Genomic DNA, 18324 nt, shown 5'->3' on the forward strand with positions numbered 1-18324 from the left:
GGGCAGTGGGGTCCAGAGGAGAGCAGAGGATGGACTGACAGACTTTGTCAATGCCAGCTTGCCCCTGTGTTGACTCAGGATGCCCAACAGCTTGCAGCAATCATTCTTGGCCCCATTTTGAAGGGATTTCCTCCTGCCTCCGCTCTAGAAGCAGCTGTTTCTGGAAGGAATAGATGCAGAACTGGCTAGGGCTCAATGCCCTCTTGTTACTGTCTGTCTGTTTCTATGGCTGCTGGCTGTTGCACTTTGATATCTCCACGAGCGTATGTGGCTCTGAGAATTGTCTGCAGTAGGTGGATATGCTCAGTAACCAAATTGATGAACTAGATTTTACTGTCTCAGGATGTTTTTTTTAAAATGATTGCAAGTGTAAGGCAGAGGTCGTGTTTGGTGCAGCTGCGGAAGATTTTTTTCCAGAAAAGTTGACTATTTGCAGGAAAAGGGGATGATGATGATGATAATTAGAATGGGGTGGTTAAATGGCATAGAAGAAAGGTGTTTATTAAGCAGGCTTTTGTGGGTTTTCTGTCACCTTGCTCTTGCATATCTGTGAAAGTTCTTGTGTGGTAGGGGAAACATCAGAATGCAGAAATTTCCATTATAAAGAGAAACCATGGGCTCAAAGCCCAGTAGACTCAAGAAGCCAGTTAGGTGCTATACTTTCTCCTGCAGAGAGAGCATTGCCATGGGGCTGACTGTGATGAGACACCTTTGCTGGCATCAGAGGACTGTCACGATAGAAGGTTGTCAGGGATAACTGGCTGCTGTGCATCTCTGGAGGAGGAGTGTTAGTGAAATATGATTGCTGCGACAGGCATAATCGGTGTCTGGATTCAGCTGGTAATTTGCAGATTCTGCAACTGTCTGAACATACTTTGTGTGCAGCTCAGCCGTTGGTGGTTATTTAGGTTTGCAATTTTAGTAGTTTTTCATAGTCCCCTTTAAAGCATGCCTGAGCCAGCAACGAAACACAGCATAAAGCTCCTACATTTTGTAAAACTACAGCTACTTACTGTCAGGCTGTGCAAGTCAAAGATCAAATTTCACTTTCTTATTTCCAGAAGGAGATGCAGATGGAAAGATAGCTCATTCCTTTCTACTGAAATCTGTAAATTCTGTAAAGCCAAGGTTTTCTTCCCCATCCTGAAGGGAAAGGGAAATGCTTTCCAGGTGTCCTTCCTGCCGTGCTTTGTCTGTTCAAGCCACATCTTCAGTAAATAGCAAAGCTGTAAGTATTTAGCCTTTTGCCTGAACTCCTTGTGTGCATTATGGTGCGGGGCTAAAGAATTTTTTTTTTTATGTTCCTTGCCAATGATTTTAGAAATATCTATTCTGCTGAGTTAGATAAGGAAAAAGACTGGAACGCAGTCTGAGTTAGAAGTGGCACAGCTGTCCTTCAGGAGTGACTCTGTCTTCATTCTTCCTAAAATACGACCTATGGGACCTTCCAGTTTGCTCTGAACCTTGCCTGCAGTGCCCTGAGCTGCCCTGCTCTGGGATGGTTGTGCAAAGGCCGGGGTGCTACTGATGCTGTAAACTGGTCACCTTTGGTACTGCAAGCTGAACGGCTCCAAGCAAACGTGTCAGGGTGGTATCAGCTCTGGCTCATGCTTGAGCAAGGTGGATGTGCCCCTAGCTGAACTTATTTCTGAATGAATGGCACTAGAGCTTGTCCGAAATGTGGAATGCCTCCCTGGCTGCCTGCCTGCATCCCTTCCTGGCCCAGAATGATTTCTGTGTTTGGACTGTGCTGGCAGTCACAGGGCTCCTGCCAGAGATGAAATTACAACTGTGCTTCAGTTGCGAGGGTCCCTGTCCTTGCAGTTGTGCTGCAGATTTGGCTGGAAGCGTGAATCTGTGCAACCCTTCCTCTCCGGAGAAACCATCATAGGACATGTTAGTGTGGAGTGAGCTCATCAGAACATGTGCAGCTGATTAGTTGTGGGCCAGGTTCCTCTCCTGGTTACCTTGTCAGGCATCCAGAGTCCTTCCACAGCTGTGTAGACTTCCCCCAGGTTCACACTGTTGCAGCCTGTCACTGAGATGAAGCTGGAGTAGAGCTCACACTCAATAGCAGCACAGCTTTCCTCACCGCAGTGCCAGTGCCTGACCTTGTAGCTGGGATGTGAGCAGCCTGCACGTTTTGGCACATGGCTGCGCTGTGCCGTGTCCTTGCAGAGTCAGTGGTGCTGCTCTCCTGTTGCCCAGCTCTGTCATTGCAGTTCTCTCCGGAGCAAGCCAAGTCGCTTCACGGAGAGTTGCTTTTCCAGCTGTGAACAGCTTCCTCAGTCCCATTGCAGCTGCTTGGCCCCTGAGAGAGACGAGCCTGTGCATTGCGTTTTTGGAGCATGCAGAGGTCTGTCTTTTCCCTTCGGGGCAGACGCAGCTGGCATCCTGGAATGTGCCAGGCCCCAGGAGACATCTGTGGCTGCTAAGGGTACATGTGTTGAGCAGGAACTGTTCAGACTGTGTGATGACGTTCTGGAAGAAGTATTTTTCTGACTTGATACTGGTAACAGCTTCCATGCCTGTACCAAAAACCTGGACTAGCTAGCATATAGCAAACAGAAGTGCACTCATCTTTGTACTGTCATGTATGTTCAGGAAGCAAAGAATGATATTTCTGTGGTGTGGAACGTTTTCTCAATTAATTTGTTCTTCAGTGTCCACATTGTTTGTGATCAATCCAGTGCTTTTTTAACATAAGTGTTCAGTTATGTGACGAACAGCTCTTAAGTGTGTGTTGGGGCTGATTCAGATCCCGCTAGTGAGTTACGTGGCATTTCTGTCTCTATAGTTAAGTGATGTAGTGAACTGTTGACAAAAGCGTCTTGTTCCATGTGCTACATCCTGTATTTGTGTGGAGAAGGCCAAGAGAATAACTGGAAAAGGCATAGTCCACTAAAAAGGGGCTGTGGGGACAATAAAGCAGCCAGAAACATGGTTCCTTTGCTTCCAGAGAGGGTGGTGAACCTCCCTGTCCCTTAACTGCACAGGCTGGAGAGATGTTGCATAGAAGGTGGTGGAAGGCTCTTCGTCATTACTGATTTAAGTCCCTGCAGTCACATCTGAGCTGTCTGGCTTCTGTTGCATGGCAGTACTCCATGCTGTACCCTCTCTTGGGTTGGCATGGTTCAGGCCATCCTGGAAGGCTCGATGAGATACCAACACATTGAAGACCGGCTAGAGTCCTGTAGCCCGTCCTTCTTGCATGTCTTGTGGGAAGGGCTGGTCTGTTACTACCCCATTCCACTTCCCAGTCACAGACCGAGCTTAATGTGAATCAAACTTTGCAAGTGTGTGTGATTTTTCTTACCATTGGTGATAGTTTTTAAGAGAATTTCAGAAATGTATGCTGTGAGGTAAAGACTCTTCTGGTTAGCTAACATGTGCTTGCAAAATCTCATTTATATTAGGTTCTGATTTCTGTAGCACATCTTTGGGAAAATAGAAAGCACACCCAGACCTCCCATACTGCATAGTGAAACAGGCTCTTTCTGTGTTTGCCTGTTCTTCCTGAGCGGTATCTTAACTGCTGCCAAGAAACCCCTTCTGTTTACGCTTCTGCTCATGTATCGTTAGTTAGTTGGGTGCACAACAGTGGGCTGGGTGCTGCTCCTTTCTATGCGGAATTTAGCTTTGCATGGGTTATCATTCATAGCACGGATCCTTCTCCATTGCATTCAAATGGCTTTCAGGTGTTTTAAAATACAATTTCTGATAGGGCCAACTTTGTCTCTTTTTCACTGAAAATCCTGAAGTGAGCATCACCTGGTCACTTGGTTCCTCGTCTGTGCTTCACTATCATCAGTCTCAGATGGAGTGCTAAGAATCAAATTCATTCATTAACTGCAGCTTGAGGGAGCCCCCAGCAGTTTCTCTGCCCGTGGCATTTGTGTGGGACTCAGCCATGTGAAGAGGTGGTCTGTCCCTGGGGCTACCAGATTTTTTCAGAAAGGAAAAATCTGAAAGTCTTGTGACTGCAGCTATCTTGTTATGTTTGCAAACAGTCTGGAAAAGGAGGACAGGATATAAATACCTCACAAATGAGAACTGGAAAGAGTCTTCAGGCTAAAGCAATTTGTCATGCATGAAAACATTGACTAAGATGTCAGAAACAGGCTGTGGAGGCAGAAGTAAGAGAGTAGTACTTGCTGCAGTAAGTGACAGAGCTTTGCAGAAAATGGGCAGAGAAGGTATTTGTTTCTCTGCTTTTCTATTTTCTATCTTTTTTCTTCTTCTGTAGCGAAGTCATTGCTTCAAAATAATTTATTATGTAGTTGTGTGCCGAAGTGGATTATCTGCTGCCTGTAGCAACATGAACAGGAAAGACTAAGAGGAGAATATACCTTATTCCTTATAGCTTTATCACATCTGACTGGAGTTCCAGAAGTAAGGAACAGGCCAAGGAGGGCTTTGCTAATTGATAATCTATATTAGTGGTAATGTGCCACTTCTATTAGAAGTGCAGGAATGACAAGTTTGGGGTGTGACCACTGCTACTGCATTAAACAGCAAATAGCTTTCACTTCTTGAGCTTTTTCAAGAGAAGAGGTTGGAAACGATGTGAGAGCTTTTGTTAAGAAATTGGTGTCTCTTTGTTACTGATACCACAAGAACATCAAGAGACTACAGCCCATTGCATAAGCACTGTGCGTACATATTGCAGAGATGGTAACTTTGCAGGAGTGTCCTATTCTTGTGTCAAAAAACCCCGAGTATCTTATCAAAAAGGTCAAGCAGCGAGAAGATAAATGGGTGACTGTTGGTGCATCTATATTCATAAACATTTTTAGTGCATGGGATTACCTCTTCACTCTTGTTTCTCCATTATGCCTTCTGTTTTTCTTTGGGGTTCTTTTAGGGGATCTTTTGAGTCCTGGAGGTACTTTGAAGAAATTGAAACTAGCTGGTTTTTGATTCAGCCTCTGCGTGAGAATCAGCTTTCCAAATCCCGTGACACTTTACACAGGATTTACAAACAGCAGAATGGTTGATCAGGCTGCTGACCACTCAAGCAAAAGACTGCTCCTAATCCCTGCTCTCCAAAGAGGTGAGACACCAGCGTCAGCTCCTAGGAACTCAGTGGAAAATGACCTGCAGAAGCCAGAAACTGGTAAAAAGATCAGCCCTTGCAGTTCATGGACTGGATACTTGGAGAAAGAAAGGGTCACTTTTCCTCTGAAAGTTGTTATCTAATCTGAGCCTTTGCACGAAGCCTAGCACCACAGAGTCTTCTTGCTGATCTCAAGCTGGTTTTAATATGTATTTTCATTATTACTGGGGGGGGAAGCTGCCAAGAGTCACTCACTGCCCAGGGTGCAGCTTCAGCCCTCAATCTCCCAGTACTGTGCTGTCAGAAAGGGGTAAGGTCCGGATGCACCCTTGGCTGGATCGGCAGAAGTTTCCCGACTGCCAGCTGAAGTGGTAGTGGGACCCAACAGGATTTGCAGGGATCAGCCGGGAGGCTGAGCTGAAGGAGGAGGGGGGTCCATAGGGCATCCCAGCACGTGTGCCCGATTGTTGCTGTGTTGAGACTAACTGTGGGTAGAGTGGTTTTTGTTTTATAAGACACATGCCGTTCACACCAAAAGCAGTGTTGTCATCTTCAGGTCTGTGTAGGACCGAAGAGTTTGCTTGTTTTACGAGGAGATGGGTGCTAACACTTTCCCAGCTTTTTTGAGGAGGCGTTTGCAGATCCTGGCCCAGGTCTTCCAGAATCATTGCTGATTTGGTACTAGACTTGAGAGTGACCTGATTTATAGAACTGAAACCTCAATCCTGGCCACTTGCTAGGAGGACCCAGCTGAGCAGATCAGGGTAGCCCAGGTGTGCTGAATCCCTCTGTGGAGGGCTGCTGAAGAAGGGGTGTGAAGCAGCCAGCACAGAGCTAGGTTAGAGTGGGGCAGACTCGTTTTCCAGATTTCCTAATAGGACAGAAGCTTTATTTTTACCCCTGCTGCCCTTGAAGTTTCAGGTTCTGCAGGTGTTGTGATTTCAGCTTAATGTGAGAGAGCTTGTGAGAGATCTGACTCAGTCTGCAGAATGTCCTCCTGGATGCTTTTTTCAGCATAGTTCCGTTCACTAAAGTTTGGTCTTTTTCTGGCCCAGATGTTTGGCTCTGTTGTTGGGTATACAAAGTTAGACTTACACTTTCCAGTTCATATTGTTGCCATGTATACTTACACTTCAGATAGATGGTCTTTGAGGGGCCTCTGATTAGCCACTGGGACTCAATAGTCTGACCTGTGATGTAGGTATACATTAAAACCCTCATTAAAAAGTGCAGTGCTATCCTTTGCCTCATTGATTTCAGCCTCTCATTGCAGACGGTAGCCTTGCTTTATTAGGGATCTGGGGCAAACTCCCTCATACCCTGGAGGAAGGCTCGTACCAGCTGCTAGGAAAACACTTGCCATATGAGTTCATTTGGGGATTCTGGATCTTCTACGGCACTAGCACTGCATCACATCTTAGACTGAATTGCCTGCGTGGGTGAGAGAATGAGTTCCATGATGTAAGCAGCCATAGTGCCTGAGCATCAAGTAGTTGGATTTGTAAAAGAGAGCATAAATTCTTTGCCTTTCTCTTTTTGTCTTTAGCAGCTCTTTTTAGAGAAAGTCGGCTTGACTGGATTCATAGAGGTTTGTCCAGTTCAAATGTTGTAGGATTAAGCAGAACGAAGGGAAGTCTGACCAGTGCAGGAAACTTGGGAATGTGCTAAATGGCCATATGCTTTGTTTTGTTTGGACTTGTGACTCAAAAGGGAAATGTAATACTTCCTGAGGATCTCCTTTAAATGTCCCCACTTGACCTCCACAGCACACGGATTTTAGCTGAAAGAAATGCAGTATTCTGGTTTTACTTACCTCTCACAGTATCTGCAAAACCTAGCACTCTACTGAGGCCTGTACCCAATTGCAGTAAAAGAAATGAAGCAGAAAACTTGTGTAAGAGCTGCAGCTCAGGGAGCAGTGCTCTTTGGGTTTTCTGAAGGCCCGCCTCAGCCAAGGCTTTCCCATATTGAGTTTCCAGTGAAGTGGTATCCAGCTTTATGAGCAGGAGTAGTGTTAGGATTGGCACAGGTCAACACGCCACTGTAGGAGTTAAGAGATGTCTTTGCCTGCACAAAGAGCTTCTCTGGGTTCTGTGAGATCCAAATTTGTAATGCGCTGGCTTAGTCTTCCAGGACTGACTTTGACCAGGGCATGAGTCACTCCTCAATGTCACCACCTCAGAGAAGCTTGTGGTTTTAACTGAGGGCTTCTTTTTCTTACATCATCATTAAAAATGTCAAGTCAGCCAGCTTCCCTAAAGCGATTTCACACAGGAGCCTTTTAGACTGTGTCCAGAAAGCTACCAAATTTTGGCTACTTGCGATAAAGATATGGGAGCCCCAGGTGGTGCTTAGACTTGATGCTCAGGTCTACTTTGTGGTGTTCCTGGGCTGGTATATTTTGCATGACTTCCTTTCCTTTGTGGAATGAGAATTCAGTGCTGCAGAGCCCACCCCAGAAAAGAAGCGTGCTCCTCCTGGGTACCCAGCCTTCGCACAGCGAGTGTGCTGCGCCAGCTCGCACAGTGAACCTGAACAGCCTTTCCAGTGTGAGTGACAAGCGGTTTTACTCTTAAGAAATGGATATCGGTGTGGACTAGTCGCTGCTTTTGCTTTCCAGCAAAAACCTGCTAACTTGGTCAAGAATATGTGCAGTTCTGTTAAGGGAGTAACCCAGGTTTGGTTTTACAAGTTTTCTAGGCAGAAGTGGACCTCTAGCTCCTAAGTGATAATGGAGGAGATCAAGTAAATGGATTTTCCACTGGAGCGGTGTTATTTTGATCTCCAAATGAGCAGCTGAAAGTCAGTGTTCCCTTTGAGGCCTTTGGTTTCAGGAAGATGACTGACTTTGAATAACCTGACAGTCGGGCCATGATGCTGTTCAGATTTGCCTGGATTCACATAATTTGCATGATTCTTTTGCCATGAAACAGGAAGAATGATCAGTCCTCCAGAACATCATCATTGCCCTGAACAAGTAAGGAAAGAGAGGGCTGGGAGTGGATTGTAAGCACAACGCATGGCAGCCTCTGTCACGAGCAGCAAGTCCTTAACACCTGCAGAGCTGTGGATTTAATCCATTAATCAAGAGGCGACTGGAGCTATCTCTTCCTGCTGTATGTTTTGAGTTTTTCTGTTGTATCGTTAATTCCTGGTTATTTCCTTTCAGTTAGCAGTAGTTACAAAGTTCCTTCCAGACATTCAGATAATAGTGCTTCTGTTCCATGGCCTTGGCTTCTTTGGGGTTTACTTTTTGGGTAGTTTCTATGTAAAAGACTGAGACCTTCTACAAATAAATTGGATTTGACAGGGATATTGATTCCAGTGTATTTTTTTTTCCCCAAGAAATAATTACCTAAAAGCAAATCCGTTCCTTCTTCCTGTGTACAGATAATGTACAGGAGCAGAATATTGCCTGCCGCTTCCTTTCTTATTTTCAAAAGCATGCCACACAAAGGAAAAAGCTGGACGTGGTACTGGCACATGAGCCTTGCCTTTGAGGGAGGAGGGAAGGGCAGGTTTGAGTGTTGATTGGGCACCTGCTGTATTTGGGTGTGAAACTTGCATTAGTACATAAATCAGGAGATCTCCAAGGCTAGCTGTGGAATACCAGTGGATTCTGAAGAAATGATAAAGGGGCTTAACAGAAGCGGAGATAAAGTGCAATTTACAGCCACTGGATCATTTTGGTAGGTCCTGAAAGTACTCATCCCCTGTTATGCTACTGTCCTGCCTGTGTGCACAGCAGTTACATAGCCCATACCTGTAAAACAGAGCTTACGTGCTTTCCTACAGAAAGAGCTTAAATGCTTACACAGTGTTGCATTACTGTAAGCTAACTTCTATACTTCCTACACAGAAAAGTTACGCTGATGTAAGATATGGTGAGATTTTAATCTTTATGGTGAAGCCAGCAGAATTCATCCTGTTAATGCTTTCAGATTTAAGTAATTTTTTACGTGTGTGTGTGTGTTCAGAAACAACCTGTGGCAGCTGCGTTCCCCTCACCACCCCCAAAATACACTCAATGAACCAGGAAACCTTTGCTTGCATTCAAGAGCAAGAGCATGCGTATGAGGAGATATGCTGGCTCTCGAAAAGAGCATACTGCTGACTGTCCTGAGTACAGATTTTATGAGTATGCATGGCTGATCTTTTGGATACAGCTCCACTGCATCGTGTAGGATCAGGCACTGCTGTTACCCCATGCCCAGAGGGAGAATGGAAGTGGAGAAAACAGCATGCAAGAGCATGCTGCAGTCAGGCTTTTGAATTTCACAAATGCTTAGTCTGTGCCAGTTATTTCCCCACCTTAGCTGTAAAAGCTCGATCTCTGATCAGTCCTAGTTGGTGTCTGTGTTTGGGGATTAAGGCTAGCTTATAGTGAGACACCAGGCAGAGCATTTTCACCTTGCCCATTTTAGAATTATTATACAGTGTTTTCATTTAAGGAGGCTGTGCAATCAGTTAAAGAATTGTTTAAATGTAACATAATTGGGAAATGACCATTCTCTGGCAAGGGTGAAATATCTAAGAAACACATCTCTCCAAGTCACCAGGTCCCTATTAGTTGTCATGCTGTGAGGCACATCTGCTTAACATCAGACTCTTTACCTTATTGAGCTGAAAAACCTAAGCTCGCTGTTGCTCCCATGAAAAAGATAGCAATTAGAAACCTTTTTGAGAACTCCCTTCTGTGCCTTAGCTCAGTGGCAGAAGAATCTGCTTTCTATTAAAGTGATAAATTGCATAATTGGAGGTGTAAGCAATCCCCACTGTGAAATTTGTCTTTGTCAGATATATAAAGCATTGATTTTCTTTGTTTGCTGATGCAAAACCCGACTGGTATGAAGCTGTAGTCTCCCATCACCCTGCTGCCAAGCAGAGGTTTGTGCTAGCACAGCTGGAGCCCATTTCACGTGCACAGCTAGTGTCAACCTTGTACTCTCCCTGCATCATTTTGACTCTTACACCAGTACATATGGGAATACCCCTACCCTGTTGGCCCAATGTGTGAGCCACTTAGAGTTCCCAGTGGATCCTGTTATGCAGAGGATTTTATTAAGTATACAGTGATGAATTTATCTTTTGGAATCCTATTACTAACCCCCTGAAATGAGTCATTGGTGTCCCCCAGCAGATGTAATCACCAAATTGTTCCTAAATGCTGCTTTGATGTCAAGCTCCACAGTTGCCACTGGTTGCCCCCACAACCACATAAGGAGTACAGATATTTATCTTGCTAGAGAAGAGATGCTGCAGGCAGCCAGCCCTGGGGAAGCCAGAAGTGCCGTAGGCTCTGCTCATGCAGACTCCAAGGTGACTGAGAAGTGCTTCTCTTGGAGCACTTGGATCAGTTAACAGTGGAAGCTGCTGCAGAATAAAACACGTGGGGAGCATTGGTGTGAAGGCCATGTCAGAGGGTAGAGGTGGCCTTCCTGTCTTTGTCTAGCTGTCTGCGTGAGCAGCAGCCTAGCCTCTGGAAACAGCCCCATCTTTCTAATCATGTTGGGTTATTTCTTCTCAGCCCTTTACCCTTCATTTTCTATTTCTCTTTTTGTCTCTTCCTATTTATTTGTCTTTTCTGCTTCTCTTATTCTGCTCCTACATCCTGGTTTGGATGATCCAGCCCTGGGCACTCAGATGTTTAAGCCAAGTCTTTCTGCATGCCCTGAGAATGGTTGCCAAGCCTGTACCCTTTATTCTGGGGCTTTACTGTGATCTGGAAATGCTGTTGGGCAAAGGGATTAGGAGCCCTGAGAATAAACATTTCCAGCCCCATAAATTTCACCTCCTGTGATCCACTTCCCAGTCTAGGAGACCTCCTAAAGATTTCTTCCCGTGTACGGTATGAGCAGTCTCTGCATCTGGCAAGTTTCTCTTGTGCACAGAAGGTCTGAGATCTGCTGCTTTCCATTTATGCCTCTTTTTGCTAGCCATAGCGCATTAACATCATCTGAGTCTCTGTCTAGATGGCTCTTTGCCATAGCTCATCTTATTCAGCAATCTGCACGCATACATGTCCACTTTTTTTTTTTCTTTAGCAGCCCTGAGAGACAACAGTTTTTACTGACTCCTTGTTTTCCAGAAAGACATTTCCATTCTCTTCCCAGTTATATCAGAAGTGCTGCTGGTAGTGGTGGCCTGTCTTCTAGAATTAATTGAGGCTGCTGAATCTGTTCTGCTGATTGCATTGTGCTGTGTTTTAACTGCTGGTTTGTCCTGTGCAGCAGTGAGTGTGTTGCTCATCAGCAAAACGAAGGGAGCTCCGACGTACCTTGAAGTCTGTAATGGGCCCCACACAGTGTTTTGGTCTGGGCTTGTGCAAGATGTCTGCATGTATCTAGTTTTTCCCTTTTTTTTCCTAGGGAGATTGCAAATGACTCAATACTATGTATATATTAATCTTCATGAACGTTTGCATAAAAGTGGATTAAAATTCAGAGCAAAAATTTTCATGTTGATTTTGTAGCAGCCTCAAAACAAGCTCCCTCAGACCCTCTTTTAGATAACAGCGTTTCCTCACTGGTGTCAGCCAAAAAGCTACTTCACTGGGCTGCTCCAGAGCCCGTCCAGGACCAAACTGCCCTGACGCTGCAGCAAATCTGACCAAGATGGAGCAGGGCCTCCTCCCAGCTTTGCCTGCTGCTGCCTGCACTGAGGCAGCTGGTCCTGCCTGTGCAGCCTGGGCAGTCGCGGCAGCACTGAGGAGGGGCTGGGGCCTCTGCCAGTGCCTGCCCTCTGGGAGCGAGGAGCTGCAGCCCTCTCAGCCAGCTGCCGCACTTGGCAGGTCCAGGTCGCGAGGCGTTGCTGTCCTGTTGGGCGCCCATCTTGTGGCGGCCGGCTGAATGCCAGGTCTAGCTGGTGATGTGGAATTTTCCAGCGGGAGGAGGAGCTGTGGGAGGTAGGAGTGAAGTGAAGTCAGCAGTGCTCTGCAGAGTATCCTGCAGAGCTAACTTTTGGAGTGGATATGGCTTTGGTCGCTGATGTTCTGAGCCATGTGCCTGTGCCTGAAGAAGAGCCCGTCCCTTCCGCCTTGCCATCCTGCAGGAAGCTTGTCTGTCCAGCTTGTATCCAGCTGGAGACCCTGTGTCTCTAGTGCTACCAGCATGAACTAGTGTTGGCTTCCTCATCCCAACAGAGGCGATTTCTCCTTTCATGAATGCCTGTGTTTCTGCAGAAGCTGTAAATCACTTATTTCTGGAGGGTTTAGCTGGTTTTCACACCACCTGTGGTGCTTGCTGTTGGAGAAACATCTCCCAAGCCCAAGAAACCATTTGACCGTATGGCAGCATGTTCAGTAGCTTTGTCCCCAGCCTGTCACTAGGATGTATGTCACTGAAGAGTTGCTGCTAGCTGCTCCCCTCTCTAGTCTGGGGTAATTACAGCAGCAAAAGCGACTTATTTCTAGTTCATTGTAGCATGTATTGGCAGCATGAAATCAGTACAGCGCTGGCCATCTGTGGGACTGAGCCCAAGGCTTTCCTGTCCTGCTGTCATGTGAAGTGGCACCGTGGCCTTGCAGGATGCTGCTGGGCTTCCTAAGGGCGGCTGCTGCTCTACCACTGCTGTTCTTGCATTGTCCCTTGTGTTGAATGAAGTTCATCTGCAGCACTAAGTGAAAAAACTTAAGACATTTTGAATTCTGGCGCTTCTTCCATTATAATTAAGCTGCCTGAAAGGATGCCTCAGGGAGAGCAAATGCAGCTTAGCTATTTATGGAACTGGCCAAGGGAGAGCTTCCTTATAACTTCTCTATCTTATGACCTATAAATTGTGTTTAATAGCTAATCTGTCATCTCAGGTTCTTGTATCAGAAAAGATGGTTTCTCTATTAATTTGTATCAGCACAGCGTGTTTATAGTTCCTCAGTGTGCAAATATTACTCTGTTAATGCTGCTGATCACAAAAATAATTTGTCACCTGTGCTTTCTTCCTCTTGCTCTGGCCCACAGGTCTTCCTGACTTAGCATTACTCTTCCAATTGTGATGTAATTTTAGTAAAAATAATCTTTCGGAAGGTTTCTCCTGCCACTGTTTTTGAAAGTCATGAAAGGCTCATTTCTTCAGGGATGCAATTTCAATAGCAAAATGTGGTTCCAGTTGAGAGGTGCTGAGCCAGCTCCCCTCCTGTAGAAGAGATTTTCTGATCTGCTTTCTTTTTATATCTGATCTCTAGATAGTGTGGCCAGGAAGAGGTTAATCATTTGCCTTTGAGAAAGGAATTAAAATCCTATATCTGTGGGGCACAGCCAGTCTGCAGGTGGGAGCCAAGCAGGAACATACCAGTTTGTCAAGGCGAGGCGATCGTCCAGAGGGAATGCGCAGGGTGAGGGAAAGCTCTCTAGGTCGTGTAGCTCCTGCGGGCAGATGTATGACTTTGCAGGTAAACATGGCAGGAGTTCCTGGTCTGGTGCTGGGTGGGTTGGAGAGGTTCATCATCGCCACTCTGGGCACTGATAGGGAGCCACCACCATCCCTTAGCTTCTCCAGTTGCTTAATTTCAGTAAGTGTTTCCTTCCAACCTTTATGTCAGTGTGCATTTCTGCGCGCTTGTAGTGTGGAAGAGGCAGCTGCTTAGAACAACTAAAAGAGTTGGGCTTGAATCTGCAATGTCTTAGGTGAGTTTAACCCTGAAGGTCCTCTTGCTGACTGAACCTTGCTGCGGAGTTGTGGTCTGAGTCACATCTCATGCATGCAGAGCACGAAGCTCACTTTTTGCAGCTGGTCTTGCATTCTCTGGGGATTAGGCTGGTGTGTTTATCAGTGGTATAGTATTGAAGCCTTTCTCCAGCTCCGTGGCGTTGAAATTGGAGATAGCTGGTTGGCGTGACCGGTGAGGTGCTTTCAGTTGTACTCCTTGCACTTACCATATGGAATCCCATTTCATGGGAGAGCTTTTGGTGTTGCGTCTAGGGATATTACACCCTGAAAGGTAAAGTGTGTTTGCTCCTTAAACAAACAGCACCGGTATCAGCTGTACTGGAGGGCTATCCAAGTCATAGCAAGAGGGGAGTAGCAAAATTAAAGTATGCCACACAGGTCCCTCCAGTGGTTGAGCTCAGAAAGCAAGAACAGAGGGAGCATGCCTTTCTTCCCAACACTGGAACAGCCGAAGGGGCCCCACCTGCTTGCAGCCTGGTGGTGTGGTTGAGCTGCTCTTCCCCCCATCACGCCACTCAGTGCGAAGATCTTGCCTGTTCGGAAATAGGAAATTTGAACCGGTGATTGGGGAGCTCAGGCTCGGCCACATGGACACAAACGCTAGCCTCAGGGTGCACTGGGTGCGCACAGCCAAGGATCAGAAAAGGGTGAGGCTGCCTCTTCGTTGGTAGCACGGGGTTATGCCACTTCAGATAGTAAGGACAAGTGTCCTGAGATGCTGTGTCACCATCTCAGGTGGAAGGGTGGACTGGATCTTTCTTGAGCTAGGGTGCTAGGGAGGGGTGAGACCGATCTCTGTGCAGTCACTCACCCTGACTGCTCCTTTCTGGAGGTTTGGAAAAGATGGCTGTTGTGGAATTGGGTTGCAGCAGCAGCTGGGTAGCAGAGGAAATGCATATGCAGGGACCATGGAGGACTCGGGGTCAGGGCTTTGGAGTGAACAGCCGTGCTGAGGCAGCAGATACGCATTAGGCAGAAGGAACATATCCCTGCTCTTGGCTTCTTGCCCTGCTGTCTGGCTGTGTATGCTCTGGCTCTGCCAGGTGGAAGGAAGGCTTGCGTCCTGGTAGATGCAGTGGGCAAAAGAATCTGATTCTCAGATAATTTGTCTTGTTAAATACAGCTGTTTCTCAGTGGTAAGAACTCAGGTTTTCAAACAGCTATATTTATTTAAGATGTCCCCAGGGGACAGAGGCTCCAGCTGCTGAAATACTGTTGTCTTTGCTGCAGTCCCAAGGTTGTTTGGGGCTCAATAACAAATGGTGTTGTGCTAGAAGGACCCTGATGCTGCACAGTAAGAACTGCGCTCTTCAGAGCGTGGTGTGATCAGCCAAGCAGAAGTACGTGAAGATGTTGGTGACTGCACACTGGCCTACTGGTATTGCAAGATAAGCAGCAGAGGCATCTCCCTTCTCCCAGCTGAGTGCTGCCTGAAAGTGTGTAAGTTTTCCAGCAGCAGGTATTCCAACGGCTGTTTAGCCTGGAAAGAAGAGACTGCGGAGTCCTTGTGGTGGCTCCGCCTGCAGCATGGTTATGTCAAGTTATGCGTTCTGCTGCTGGTCTCTGACAGTACTTTGGCATCAGCCTGCAGGGTCTCAGGAGTGTTGCTTTGACGTGAGCTTACTGGGTAGAGGGTAGAACCAGGCAAGCATTCATTTGCAGTGTTCTCTTCAGGTGAATATCATTATTTGTCTGCTTTCTTAAGAGCCGCCATACACAGGGTTGTTTGCTGCGTTAGCAGGACTTAGTGTAAATGTTAAAGTAGTCATTAGAGGTGACCTGAGGTGTGGCTGTCTGTAGAGGAAGCGCTGCTCCCTGGGACAGCTCAGGGTGGTCCTGGAGTGCAGTTTTCTGCAGTGATCACTTTCTCTGCTTCCTCAGTGGTCTCTGCATCTTTGCAGCGCTGTCCTTCCCCTCTACCGGGTACACAGACATGCTGTACGCTTCAGAGAAAGAGGTAATCCTAGCCCTGTTCTCCTGAGTCAACCCCATTCCTGCTGCCTCTGCCTGAGCTGCCCTGAGGGGTGTAGAGGAACTGCATAGAGCAGGTTTTCTAGCTGCTAGTCACATTCTTTCTCCAGAATAGCCTTTTGTGGCTTTGATTTCTAGGACTGGGGCCCTCTGACTTGTTTCCATTAATACTTGTACTTACTTTTTCTCTCTTATCTCTGCAGGCAGCGTCCTCAGCACTGAGCAGTCTGGGCCATGTGTACACAGCCATTGGGGACTACCCAAATGCACTGGCTAGCCACAAGCAGTGTGTCCTCCTTGCAAAGCAGTCCAAAGATGAGCTCTCTGAGGCACGGGAGCTGGGCAACATGGGAGCAGTGTACATTGCAATGGGGGATTTTGAAAATGCGGTGCAGTGCCATGAACAACATCTTAAGATCGCCAAGGAGCTGGGGAACAAGCGGGAGGAAGCTCGAGCCTACAGCAACTTAGGCAGTGCTTACCACTACCGGAGGAACTTCGACAAAGCCATGTCCTACCACAACTATGTGTTGGAGTTGGCTCAGGAGCTGGCTGAGAAGGCCATTGAGATGCGAGCTTATGCTGGCTTGGGCCATGCAGCTAGATGTATGCAGGACCTGGAGAGGGCTAAGCAGTACCATGAAGAACAGTTGCACATCGCTGAGAGCCTGCAGGACCGAGCTGCTGAAGGCAGAGCCTCCTCCAATCTAGGTAAGGCCCTGCCATGGAGCAGAATTTGTCAGGGAATGCTGTGACTATCAGAGCTGCTGCAGGAGGCTTGCTGTGTGCTGTCTTCTTAGTTACCCCAGTTTCACCAGACTGTCTTCATAAATTAAACAGGCACTTGGCAGGTCGTGTGCCAATGTAATGCATCCCTTGTTCAATTATTAACCTGCTTAGAAAGGCACCAGAAGTCACAAGCTCATGGCAGAAGGGAAATGAAAAGGTAAAGTGCATTTGAAGAGCTCTTCAGGTATCAGAAATAAGTCTTGCACTAAGGCAAGAAGTGATGTGGTTTATTACCTGGCTGTTTCTTTGGGAGCTTGTCAGCTGGGTATGTCAATATGTTGCTGCCTTCTAAGTTGGGAGACACATGGGTGAAATCCTAACTAAGTTTGTTTTCAGAATGTACTCATTCAAATAATAGAGTGTAGGAGTCTCATGTTCTTCTAAGGAGAGACACTGGCATCCTGCTGGCAGGCTGGGAAGGACTGAATTACATCAGTGAAGTCCATTCCTGCTGTTTCTTCACAGCACCAGATGTGGAAGCGACCAAAGATGCATTTCCATCTCTGCTGTGGGATGCGGTGTTTGCTCTGCTGATGTTCCAGCTGTCGTTAGGGATGTGTTCTCAGCTGGCTGGGAGTGGCAGAACAGGGCTGTTGCTGGTATAACAAAATATGTGTTTGCTGGCAGCCCCTGAATCTCAGCTCTTGCAGGCTGCCCCACGCTGTAAATTAGCTTCTGTTTCTGCTTGGCAGTTGGCACTTGGTTCATTTGTAGATGCTAATTGTACTCTGATGTTATCAACAGCAGGTAATTGAAAAGGGCTTGATGAATTACTTAATTTCTCTTAATAGCTGAGTCTTCAGGAGCTGAATGAAGAAGATAAGGTGAACTGGAGAAAACAAAACAGGCCTAGCTTTCTAATTAGTGTTGCAAATCTCCTCCTTTACACAAATTAGGGCAAATGTGTGAGGCAAAATAGGTTTGTGAGGCAGAAGCGCTTAGCATTACAGAGCAGTGAGCACTGATAACGTTTCTGTTAGTGTGACAGAGCACCTGATGGGCAAGAGGGCTGGGGGGATAAAGCCTTGCATCTGGCTTCCTGTAACATTTATGTAAGGGCTTTTGCAGAGAACAGCAGCAGATGCATCTAGCAAAGCACAAACTGCATCCCTCATCTCTGCTGCCAGCATGTGGCTGGTCTTGGGGAGACGCAGAGACGTGAGAGATCCGCTGGTCTGTACAGGGATGGGACCTTGGATTGTCCCAGCAGGGAGCATGGGGAGATGTAAACTTTGGGTCCTTGGTGGGGGAGATGGAGACGTTGTCCTTGGCTATGCTTGGAGAACACGGTGGCTTCCCAGCTCATGGTCAGGACTGAGGGAAAGTTCCTCTTGCTGTGAAGCTTAACTTAATGTGTTTTGCTTCCAGTGGAAGCTGACCAGAGGTGTGCAGGCTGTTCTGCTGCCATAGTTACTGGGAGATGGCAAAGCTGTGTTCAGCCGTGAGCACCTATAAAATGGGGGTGGATGTGCTCTGAGCAGCACTGGCAAACCTCCGGAGATCAAAACCACTTTCATTCACCTCCCCTCTGAAGCACTTGCTGCTTTCTGGAGAATTGCCCCAATTCTTTCTGAGCAAATTCGGGAAATGCAGCCTGCGGAAATGGAAGCTGACACTTGGTTTTGGTTTTTTCCCCCTACGTCGGTGTGGTGATGAGCCATCTTGGGTTTTCCGTATTGTCTCCTCTTGTTTTTGTGAGCCCTTTGCCATTGGGCAGACCACAGCTCTTTTGCTAGAAGAAAGAGCTTAATTAAAGTTCTGTAGCATTTCTTCTAACTGCCTGCGTGTTCAATGGAGGCTGTCTCTGTGCTGCTCAGCATCATAAAAAAACCCCAACAAACCGG

At 46.8% G+C, this 18324-nt stretch overlaps 1 protein-coding gene across 2 annotated transcripts in view; it reads left to right on the top strand.

Annotated features, from left to right (window-relative positions):
• Positions 1–18324, top strand: part of TTC28 (tetratricopeptide repeat domain 28) — a 131287-nt gene that overhangs the window by 60666 nt on the left and 52297 nt on the right. Inside the window, exons 1-2 of one of the 2 annotated variants that reach the window (XM_087754630.1) lie at positions 4873–5053; positions 15895–16402. In XM_087754630.1, coding sequence (XP_087610756.1) covers positions 16039–16402 — 364 coding nt within the window. In that variant the 5' untranslated portion in view covers positions 4873–5053; positions 15895–16038. Of the gene's footprint in view, positions 1–4872; positions 5054–15894; positions 16403–18324 lie in introns of those variants that run through there. The other variant, XM_087754629.1, reaches the window with a different exon arrangement.

This window comes from Nipponia nippon, unplaced genomic scaffold (genome assembly GCF_047370975.1).
Source record: "Nipponia nippon isolate SJK-2023a ecotype South Korea unplaced genomic scaffold, ASM4737097v1 scaffold_18, whole genome shotgun sequence".
In the NCBI taxonomy this organism is placed as follows: domain Eukaryota; kingdom Metazoa; phylum Chordata; class Aves; order Pelecaniformes; family Threskiornithidae; genus Nipponia; species Nipponia nippon.